This window comes from Rhineura floridana, chromosome 3 (genome assembly GCF_030035675.1).
Source record: "Rhineura floridana isolate rRhiFlo1 chromosome 3, rRhiFlo1.hap2, whole genome shotgun sequence".
Classification (NCBI taxonomy): Eukaryota; Metazoa; Chordata; class Lepidosauria; order Squamata; family Rhineuridae; genus Rhineura; species Rhineura floridana.
Window position 1 is genome coordinate 183,065,790 of NC_084482.1, and position 12,158 is coordinate 183,077,947.

Below are 12,158 nucleotides of genomic sequence, written 5' to 3' on the forward strand. Positions count from 1 at the left end.
TCATGTCAATAAAGCTTGCAATGGTGAAGCAGTCTGAGAAACAGACAGCAAGTCTGCAATCTTTCTGGCTGCATTCTAGTGCTGCTGCTGCTCTTCTCATTTGTGTTGTAAAGAAGATTTTAATTGAAAATATATTTGTCAATACATTTCACACTGTATTATTTTGCACACACCTAGCCATCCTTTTAGTTAAATTCCATAATTTATCCAATGAAAATGAACACTTAGCAAGAGAAATGTCACCCGCCCTCACCTCCAACAAGGAAAAGTCCTTGATTAAAACAATATGATAATGTGGCAAATTAAGCATGTCTTTTGGACTTATGTGCAAAGCCCAGATTTTTAAAAAATCAGTCAAGAGATTCTTTTATTTTAAATTCCATGCATTGCCACCATATCCCATGGGCCACATTTTCAAACGCATGGATGCACTTTTGGACGTGTCCTGCTTGCACGTTCACTATCTTTGGTGTACTTCCGCTCAGCCTAATGTGGTTTTAAAGGTCCCATTTCCATGCATGCATCAGAGCCAGAGCATGCCAGGTTTGGGCATGTACTGCACTGTGCATCCTGGAGTGCTTTTCAAAATGAGGCCCAGCCAACATAGTTCCACTGGTGTGCATGGTGTGCCTTTGCAAGCTTTGTCTGTCTTGTGCTTAGTGGGTAGCACGGGTACATATGTTAAAGGGTTACATTCTCTAGGACATGTCTGTTGTTATTTCTCGTGTCCAGGGAGTTGTTCTGTTAAGCACATTCTTCATGATGTAGCATGCTACTCCTCAGCAGTGCTGGCTGCATCCCACCATCCAGAGTAAATATCTGCGAAAGTGGCTGTGGCTGCTGGAGAAAAGGGGGATTCTGCACGTTCTTTAGCAGATGAGGAGGAGGAAGCAAAGCAGGATGTGTACAGGCACCTAATCCCTTAGGGAAAGGGTGCCTTATTAGGTAGCCTGGTAACATTGCCCCCAACGGCAAACTAGAGGAGATTGCCATTGGCTTCTGCTTCCTTACCTCAGTTACCTGCATTGCCTTTCCCCAAATACCCACTCTCCTGTGCAAATACAGAGCTGCCTATGCTGTCGTCTATATGAGCCAATAGCAGGTATATTTTACAGCAGGTGGGGGAAATCACTGAGGTCTACATCTTTAGCCTTTACCTGAAGAAAGGAGGGAGAGGCAAGCGCTAGATGAGATTTTGAAATGTTGCTGCTTTTCTTAGCATCTCTTGCTGATTTTTCCTGCGGACCTATCCTCACTGCAAGTTGCAAGCACCCAGTCTGATTCCATCCTCTCCTCTGCAGCATTTCTATGTCCAGTGCATTCAGACACAGGCACACGCTCACACTCAAATGCTGAATTGTTCTTTCCAAGTGGTCCACGCACATACACACACATGCACATATAAAACTTCCTCCTGAAGCTTAGTCTGAATGTATACATGTAGCAGAATGCAGTGATAGAATGAACTGTGCCACTTTACACTGTGGGTAAAAGATATACTCTAAAATTTCCCTTATTTGACTATTAGCACGTGTCAGCTAAACAACATAATGTAGCCTTATACTAGTCAGACTATTCGTCAGTCTAGCCCCACACTATCTGACTGACTGACCAGGAATTCAGGCAGAGGCCTTCCCCATCATCTGTTACCTGATTCTATTTTAACTGGAGATATGAAAGATTGAACCAGGGATCTTCTGCATGCAAAGCATGTGCTCTGGTTCCTTTCCAAAGCTGGAGCATACTCCCAGGAGTCAGAATTCTGCCACCTGATTCTGCTACATGTGTAGATCCAGCCTAAGGGGTCCTCTGTAGAGAAGCTGCCACATTACAGGCACGCACATGTGTCTGCACACACACTTTTTATCCCTAATAGCTAGTCCAGCTCAACCTGAAGGTGTAGCTAATGGAAGAAAAATAGAACAGATGCTCTACATTCTGTTGGAAGTTTAAGGTTATTTTCCATTCACCTACATCCCAAATAAATTGACTGACTTTGCAGATCTGAGAATGGGTCGTTAACCAACTAGATTCCACTACTGAGTGGGGGGGGAAACATGACTAGGCATGGTTTTAGTTGTTAACTTTACATTATGATGGTTACTCTAAAATGCTGAATACAAATTTTAATGAAAACTATAGTCACTTCTGACAAATTCTCTTCTGGCATACAAAGGTGGTGAACAAAACTCACATGTTAATTCTGAGAGTATAGTGTCTTCACAAGTATTAGATGCCTAATGATTCAGTGAGCAAGGGGGTACTAAGTTTTGGTCATCTGACCTGTACATATATTATTATTCCTTTTTCTCCCCCAATTGCAACAAAGATGATATTTCTCTGTCTCACTAGAGATGTTCTGTGTATGTGTTCTGTTCTGTGCAACAATCACTTTTCAAAACTTTTTTTGAATTTCTGTGTGATTCTCTGTGGTAGTAATCTCAGGTATTTCAGTGAAAAGGGATTATATTCATAATTTCATTTCCTGTTGCTTATTGTTTCTGTGCATGATGCTGCTTTTTCATGGCCCCCATTTAGATGGTCCCATTTTTTTTGAAGATTTTGTTTTTATTTATTGTTTACCTTCATATGTTCTTTTTCCTGTCTTCTGCACCTTCCTCTTTATTTCTGTTCCCAATCATCTGAAAGTTTGCTAAAGAGTGGGTAAGTGTGTCCTACATTTTTTTTCTTTTCTTCCAAGTTCCTGTTGTACTGTGTGATTGTACCATTGAATGAAAGAAAGAAAAACACTGAGCAGTTCAAACTAGCAAGGAGCTCTAGTGAATGCTGAGGGACCAGCATCTCACACTTCTAATTGCCCCTCACACTCCTTGTTCCCCAAAGCATGATTTAGTATTTATAGCGGATTTGTCTCTTTTAATGTGTGTGGGTTTTTTTGTTGGTTCGTTGGATGTTAACATTTTAAAATAACATTAGCGCAAACAAGTGGAAAAAAATACAGTGACTAAGATCAGCACTTGCAATGTTTTATTTAATGTAGGAAAGAAGGAATGTGGAAAAGAACCTCATCACATATTAAATATTTGTTCTTCTGTTCTTTGGCAAAACAAGAGAATACCCCATAGTATTTGTTTAATAATGAAAATGTTTTTTTAAAAAAGTAGGAGCACGTTTTGCTAAAAATTAGCAAACTTTTGTGCCTTGCCTGAAATCACACCCTTTTGGTGACCATCTCAGAGCTCTGTAGGACAGCAAGGTTTGATTTGGTCAAATAAGTGGGCGGAGGGGGCCCTTGGGTGGCGGGAAACTCTGGTCCTGTGTAGAAAGTGATGCTGAAAGATCAGTTGGTGTCAATCTTTTCTATGAGTCAGCGCTGACCCAATGCCCCAGCATGGTATTAATTGAGGGGCCTTAGTGTAGCACTCACCATCATTTGCATGAGTCAGAACACCCATGTCTCAGTCATTTTTACACTTGACCATAAAGGCTCCAATTTTTATATCCAATGTAGCCTTTTGGCCTAAAATCAGCTCGTTTGTAGGTTCCCTCTGACTGACAGCAGCTTTGCTGTGTTTTAGGAGACAGCTGCTGTGTTGTTCTGCAGTGTGGGCTGTGTTTCAGGAGTCTTTTCCAAACTTCAGAAACATTCCTAAAGAATGTGAATGTCTTAATTGCAGCACTTTGGATCAATCAGAACTAAAGAACAGATGTAAAGTGCTCTCTTGCCGCTGCCCACTTTTGACATGATTTACATATAGCAAAAAGATGCCAGATTTTGTCCTCTGCTGCATGCATTTGACTCTCATTAATGTCAGCTCAGCTACATGCATGGAACTGAAGCAAGGATTCAACCATAATTCATGAAAACCTATCAGAGCCTTCTCAGGTTGTTGGGGTTTTTTAAAGCCTTGTGTAAATGTCAGTTCATTACTACCCACTACACCAGAGCATGTGTCAATCAACATTAAAATATCATAGTCAATACAACAACAGAAAAGGCAGAAGTGCACTTTACCATTGATTTATGCTAATACTTTGCCTCCGTCTTTTTCCTTCTCCTTAGCACCAGTATCATTCAAAAATAGATGAACTAATTGAAGAAACCGTCAAAGAAATGATAACGCTCCTAGTAGCAAAGGTAACCTTCAGCTTCAGGTGAAATGATTCACTATTAACATCACTGCTTTTTTTCTTTTCTTCTTTTTTAAAAGAGCATTTCCATTAAAATGTGACACATTAAGCAGTTTGGGTGGTTTGTTGTTTCTCACAGGAGAGATTGTACATCATTCAGTCTTGACAGACTGAATTTTTCATGGTTGCAATCTGTATGAAATTATTCAAGGGTACTCAGCCTACATCCTGTAGCTCAAGATGAAGACTACAAAGCTCTTATTTCCTGAACCTGACCACATTATCTAGTCCTATTGGTTGCAGTCCTTCAGTTCCAGGTTCCAGGGAGAGTCACAGGACTGTGAGCTACCTGGGCAGAGGCCACATCCCCCTATGGATCCACACCCCCTCTTTCCAGGTCCTCTACTGAACTTTCTATTATGCACAGTTTCACTGGAGCAGAAAGCAGACAGACCAGATCAAATCCCAGCACTTGGCCCAAGCCCATTTGCTTTGGCTACTTACTTCTTATCTCTGGGTGCTGATTTCTTATATGGTTTAAATTCTGGTTTAACTGGGGGGTGGTTAATATTGTGGTTGTTAGCCACCTTGAACTGTCAGGAAAGGTAGGGTATTAAATAAAATACACTCAGAAGCATTCTTATATATATGACATATTGTATGGAGATGGCAGCCATTTATCAATAGTACTATTTCATCTCTAGTTTTCTGTTTTCAGACTAAAAACCATCTTGCAACACAGACTTCAGCCTGTGATCCTTGTAACACTTTGTATAAATGTTTTAAATAAATTAAATAAATGCACCCTGCTTGCATTTCTTTTAATTTCAATTAGATAAACCAGGGGAGCACTATAAGGATCACAAAATAATTATAAGGACCTGTAGAACATATGGGCCAACACGTGCCATTCTGGGTCTCCATCAAGAACCTACCAACTGTTCTCCATTTGGTATTACTCTCGAGGAGTAACATATTTCTTGCACCTTATGCTTGGGAGTTGCGCTCTCATTAGCTTCTGTAACATACAGCACCAACATAACAGCCTTTCTCTACACAGAATGACCAATATAGTAGGCAGAGAGCAGCTGAAAGAGCTTTAATGAACACACAACTAATATTTTTGTAACAAAGGAGTTTAGCTTTATTATTTATTTTGCTTTTGATCAACAAATATTGAAAATGTTGGGAGATCTCAAAAGACGGGTTTTCATCTTGAACATAATTTTGTTGCCAAAACAGAAAACCAAATTAGAAACCTCCTAAACACTTCAAGATGAAATTATTTTAGGCGGAAACAAGAAAGGATGAAACATTTTCATTGATATGCTTGTCCTTTGAAAGCCACTGCTTTCTAGTTACAAATAAAATAAAATAAAATTATAATAGTCTCAGAAAGTGACCAACAATGCCGGCTGCTATAAACCATTTGTAGTCAATGATTAATTTATCCATAGCTGAATTAATTAAAGCTTTGTGATGCCAGAAAGAAAAGGGGAGGTTCTGTACATTATTCTCTTTATGTATTTCAAGACATAGTTCTAATTTAGAGGAAATGATCAGTTACAGACAATATAATCTCTTTACTCCAGAATAGTCAGATAGGTTATCATACCCACATACCTTGATTTCTCTTAATCTTCTGCAATGACCTTCCTCCCTGCTAATTAGAGTTTTATATCATATTGATGAAGTTTTATATCACTGAAGGCAATTTACGCTGGTAGAAGATTGTTGATACACTTGGAAACTCCTGTTTACTCTGCAATGGATTTAATACTGATTTGCTCGATTGCAATCAGGGTAGTGTGAGGGGTTTTGCAACTGAAATATCTCCTTTTTTCTCTAGTTTGTCACAATCCTGGAAGGAGTCTTGGCCAAACTATCCAGATACGATGAAGGGACATTGTTTTCTTCTTTCCTGTCATTTACTGTAAGTTGGCTTCTTAATCCAACCATCCAATTGCCCTTGCTTTTTGCATCCTGCTTTTTAATCTAATTTTCATATTAAAAAGGAGGTATCTCATGGACTGAAGGATGGTACTCCTTAAATGTAATGAACACATTAAAAAGTACTAAATAATAAGGGAGTCTGTATATCTTTCCACAACTCTCCAAGTAAAAGCCAGTGTGGTGTGATAGATTCAAACTTTGGTCTCCGTTTAGTTATCTCAGCTGCAAACTTTACTGGGTGACCTTGGGCCCATCATCATCTCTCATATTAACCTACCTCACAGGGTTGTTATGTGGATGAAAGGAGGAACCATGTATACTACACTAGAGGCACGATAAAAGTCTGAAAGAAAAGTGTTCCTGGTCTATTTTCCTACTGTGATATTTTCTGTATAATTAAGAACACAAGAAAAGCCCTGCTAGCCAAAGTCCAATCTAGTCCAGCATGTCATTTTCTCACAGTGGCCAGCCAGATGCTTTTTGGAAGTCTGCAAACAGGTTTTGTTTTTGAAAAGCCTGATATGCATACATTTGGCTATGAAATATGCCATCCAAAATCAGAGGCAATGCAGAAAACTCTACTGCTCATATGTGTCATCTGCAACTTAGCTGCTATCGAGAAAAAGGAGAGTCAGACTGGGAAGGACATGCTCATCTGCAGATGAACTGCAGGAGTTGACAGCCAGGCAAGTAGGCAGGCAGGTGAGTAGCAGAGCATAGTGGAAGCCCAAGATTAGCCATGTGGGAGCCACAGACAAGATTACTGTAACCAGAAGAACCTCACACAGAGGGCCAATAACCTGAAGTGTTGCTGCACATGTGGTCTTGAACCTACTGAGGGCTGAAATAGTTCTGCAGGGGGTTGTGTATCTTAGGCCCCGCCTCTCTGAATAAGCTATTTTATCTAGATGAACTATTTTATCATTTAAAGGGGCTGCACTTTGTACCTCAAGTGGATGCTTCAGCAGGGTTGTGATGTCTTGTGTGTTCAGATTACTCCATTTACTGGAGTGCATAGACCTGATCTATGTACCTAAAGGAGCATGTACATAATGGGGAAGCCCACACATGGAACAACTGTAGCTCAATAGTAGAGCATTTGCTTTACATGCAGAAGGTTCCAGGTTCAATGCTTGGCATATCCAGGTAGGGCTAGAAATGACCCCTGTCTAAAACCCTGGAGTGCCACTGCCGGTCAGTGTAGACAGTACTAAGCTAGATGGACCAATGGTCTGACTTCCTATGGCAGCTTCTATGTTCCTGTTTTGTTGTATGGAGGAGGTATGGGTAAAGATCAGAATCCCTATACCTGTAATAATTGCTGGAACAGGACAATTAACTGCAGTGGGGCTCAAAACAGTAATATGACTGAGACAGGCCTGGTTTAGACTTTCAAGTTTCAGACCAAAAATGAGTGTTGTGTTCACACACTCCTTTCTCTCCCCTTCCCTTCATTCCTCCCGTCATTCACTCAGCTTTGAGGAAGATATAATGGTTTTGTTAGAAACAGTTTCCTGTGACATCCAAACCAAGAAACACATTTTCTACTTACCACTGACTGAGCCAGTTATCCAACTACATGTAGGGAAACCATACCACTTCATAAGCTCCTAACCTTTACTACACAGGAGAATATGGCTACATCCAGCTGGCTCTAAATTAAGAACATAAGAAGAGTCTGCTGGAGCAGGCCCGTGGCCCATCTAGTCCAGGATCCTGTTCTCACAGTGGCCAACCAGATGCCTATGGGAAGCCCACAAGCAGGATTTAAGTGCACCAGCACTGTCCCCTCCTACAGTTTCCATTTCCAGCAACTGGCATTCAGAAGCATACTGCTTCTGACCATGGAGGTAGAACATATCCATCAGGGTTAGTAGCCATTGATAGCCATATCCTCCATGAATTTGTCTAATCCTCTTTTAAAGCCATCCAAACTGGTGGCCATCACACTATGTGCTGTGTGAAGAAGTACCTTCTTTTGTCTGTCCTGAATCTCCAGCATACAGTTTCATTGGATATCCACAAGTTCTAGTGGTATGAGGAAGAGAGAAAACTGTATCCATTTTCTCCATGCCATGCCTTATTTTATAAACTATCATGTTGCCTCTTACTTGCCTTTTCTCTAAACTAAAAAGCCCAAATGTGGTAACCTTTTGTCATAGGGGAGTTGCATTTAAGGGACACACCATTATCTGTAGCCAAAGCTTGTTCTACTCTTACTGGTTGTTTCACAATTCCTTTTTTGGACATAACACTAAGCCAGGGATTATGGTTTGCCACCTTCAAACACTCGCAAGGAGATGAAAAACAGCCCAGTGAGGCATACTCACAGTAAATCATTATCATGATGTGTGAACTGGACCAATATCATTTCTAATATAGCTCCTTCCAAAGAAAGCTTGCCAGTGATTGCCACTTTGATTCCCTTTAGAGGATTAAAATGATAGAAACTTTTGATAGAAATGTCCTTTTGCTAACTAGGATCTTAAACTACCGTTTAAATAGTTTAAGATCCTAGTATGTATGCCTAACATTAAACCATAGCTGCCCATTTCAAACATAATAGTCAACTGTGGTCTAATTAAACCAGGTTGTAAGCACCAAAAAAGAGGGAGATGAGGGGATGGTTGCTGTAAACCGCCCAGAGAGCTTCGGCTATTGGGCGGTATATAAATGTAATAAAAATAAATAAATAAATGAGAGAGTGAAGAAGGAGTATGTGGTCTTCTTGTTGCTTGCACCTGCTTGCTAAACAAGCCAGAAACTAAGCATCCAAATCAAACCAAAGAATAAAAAGCTTTGTGGGGGCATCCCATATGCTTACAACACTATATCTAAAAGAAGCATCAGCCAACTAGCATAATTCTCTATCATCATCTTTGGTACAGAATAACAAGAAGCCCTAGTGTTATTGTAGTCCATTTGATCCTCCTTCTGCTATACCCACAAGTTATTTCAAAGAAACATTGTTGACAGATCACATTTTTTTTAAAAAAAGTATCAAAACAACCAGCCTTCTACCAACTTCTTTTATCAAACATTGTCCACTTTCATGGAAAATGACATGTCACCAGGGGTCTTATGACAAGCCGTTTTATCACCTAGTAGGATACCCTCATTTTCAATTCTTGCTGTGAAATTCAGCTTAAAATTAATGCATCAGTTGTCCTAATAGCATTCTCACTAACCACATCATTATAAAATATTTGTTGGATTCCTGCCTCCCCCAAAATGGAACATCATTCTACATTTAGTCAGATAGCTGAAGTAAGATGTTTTCTACAATCAATAGTGTTTTTTGGTCCTGAAAGTCCAGTCATTAGGTAGGTATCTCTGCCTCCTAAGAAATAAATAGCAACCAAGCTGATGACAGCTGCCAAGGATCCATTTAATTTGAAGAGCCTCTTTGCTTGGCAACAGGAAGGAAAAAAATGAATTACTGCTACATTAATTAAAACTAGAGAGTGTATTTTACCCCTGGGACAGGTTACTGGCAATCTTATTTTGTTCTGCACAAATTTTTGTCATAAACTGAGAAATTTCATGAGAAAAGTCACATAATTCCTGATGAGCTGTAGCCTAGCAAAAAATCACACAACATCCGGCAGTGTGGAAATTGCAATGTGTGTAGCCAAGTTTTACACTAAAGAAAAACAAGCGGTTGTGGTTGGCTGGTTGTTGGGGTTTTTTAAAAAAAAAAAGATTAGGGGGTTTTGTGAGAAGGAAATGTGGAAGACAAGATTGAATCATTGCTATATTATATCTGTCGTGGCAAACATTCATTTTATTTTGATGCAGTTCCATGACTTCTTATTTCTGGCTCATTTTGCCATTTTCATAGGCCAAGGTTCCATAATTATTCTCTATTCCTAGTTTTCTTACTGTAGCAAAACACCTATTGTATTCTTCTCTTCCTACCATTGCAGTATCTAACAAATAAAATATATTTATGTCAGCAACTCAGTTACTACTTCTATTACTACTGTTGCTACTTAACCTTATTTAATGTCAACTCTTCTAGAAGTTGGGCACTGTGTACATTATCTGTGTTGAACTGATGGGTTCAGACCCACAAGTAGGTTGTACCCCAACCTACCATGGGTCACTTAAGTGGCACTACTATTTAATTCTTTGTTACAATTTAGGAGATCTTTAACAGAAGGAGAAAGATTAGAGAGACTGCAAAAGTGTGGGACATGGCAGATGTGGAGCCAATCTGGTGCTCCCACTGATGCATCCGCACTGTGCTAACCTCCCAACTCACTCCCTCCTCTCCCTCCTGATAAGCAGCAGTGACTACTTCTGGTGCACAGTAGTGGCCCTCATCACTGACCACTCCTTCTCTGCATACTTGTAGCTAGAGAGCACAAGTAGGGGGAGTGCTGTTGAGTTCAGGTGCTGCTTGCAGGCTTCCAATAAGCATCTGGTTGGTCACTGTGAGAACAGGACGTTGGACTAGATGGGCCACTGGCCTGATCCGGCAGGGTTCCTCTTAAGTTTTTACCTTGGGTCAGGGAAAGGGGGAGATGGTGGTGGTGGTGGCAGCAGGTTCTTTTCAAACCCACAGTCCGCTTTGAGATTACCAGAGGGATACTAATGCCTCTCTACTTGATTCTTGAGCAGTGGGGCATTGCTAAAAAGGAGAGATATTTGTTTATTGATACACGATTATCCTACAAGGATCTCCAAGAGGCACACATGCCTGTCCTTGTAACCCCCTTCCATTTTATCCTTATAGCAACCCTGTGAAGAGTAGATTAGGGTGAGAGATAGTGACTGGGTTGAAGTCATCCAGTGAGCGCCATAGATTTAAACCCAGATCTCCCCGGTTCTTGTCTGATACTCTCACTACTACAGCACACTACAGATATTCTTTGTCCCATTCTGAATGATACATTTGCATTCATGTTACATTCGCATTCCATGTACTTTGACTTGAAATTTAAGTTAGGTGTCTGCAACAGTCACACATACATGAACATGAATCTAATATAGTAGAGCTCATCTAGTCAATTTTAGGAACAGGTTTTGGGATCAAGTGCTGGGAATTTACTTCATGAAGTCCTACAGAAACTCTCACAGCCAGTGAAATCAAAGACCACAGCAGAACAGAAAAAGCCCATTGCTTTTTGAATCGCTATTCCGTATAGGGTAGTAAGATGGTTGCTTGATGATGGATGGTATAAGTAAGGACAGCTGAACCAATTTGAAAAGCATAATAGATATTAAAGCCAGATCATTCTTCCAAAAGAATAAGATACCATGCATCTATTTGATCACTAAATCCAGCAACGGAAAGAACTAGCTTAGTTTGATGCATAAATGTAAATGCAAAAATTATGGGTTGGATCCAGGCCTACTGTTCCATAAATGAAAGAACTCCTTCACTTCATAAAAATGAGTCAGATCCAGTGGAGATTCCTCTACAAAGTGGATGCTCCCAAGGGTGGAAGCGATTTTTGCCAGTTCCCCCTTCAGGGCCTAACACCGTCTCCTGTGCTGTTCTAGAGAGTCCCCCAGCCCTCCAGAGCAGATTTTTGGGAGATAGGGGGCTGAAGGGGGAGGGTCTGGTTTGCAAAGTTTCACTCCACACACCTCTGGATCCAACCCACTGACAGTGCTAAGGGATGCTGCAACAATCAGATTTCCAGTGCAAAAAAGTATTGCCACCACACCAAAGAAGACTTGTGACACAGTTGTGGAATAATGTTATATTTATTTTAAAATATAACAAATATTAAGCTTCTTCCAATTTCATGCCAATTGCCAAACTGAAATTACTTCGGGCAGGTGAAGATACCTAAGTGGGAGGGAGCCTACCCTCCAAATTGCCTGGGCATGTAAGACACTACAGACCTTGACTCCCCAGCAATGGAAATGGGTGAAATTAACCCTCCTTGCTAGTAGAGCCAATCACGTGGTTCCAACCTCTGCACCCTGGCCCCGCCGTACAAGCGTTCACCCTGATGCACAAGTTGGTTCCACAAGGACACCCCCAGATCCCCACCAGCTACACATGACTGGTGGTTCCCTCGTGAGTGCCCTTTAATAATATGCCTCAGTTACCTGCTTTGTACCCCCACCTGCCTCACCTGCCTGAATTCCATGCCACA

General features: G+C 40.7%; 1 protein-coding gene across 13 annotated transcripts in view; it reads left to right on the top strand.

The window, feature by feature from the left end:
* CADPS (calcium dependent secretion activator) overlaps positions 1–12,158 on the top strand; it is a 562,280-nt gene that overhangs the window by 478,071 nt on the left and 72,051 nt on the right. For 10 of the 13 annotated variants that reach the window (XM_061622066.1, XM_061622059.1, XM_061622063.1 and 7 more), the window contains 2 exons: positions 4,025–4,099; positions 5,942–6,025. In XM_061622066.1, coding sequence (XP_061478050.1) covers positions 4,025–4,099; positions 5,942–6,025 — 159 coding nt within the window. Of the gene's footprint in view, positions 1–2,649; positions 2,665–4,024; positions 4,100–5,941; positions 6,026–12,158 lie in introns of all 13 variants that reach the window. The other 3 variants (XM_061622068.1, XM_061622061.1, XM_061622072.1) reach the window with 1 other exon arrangement.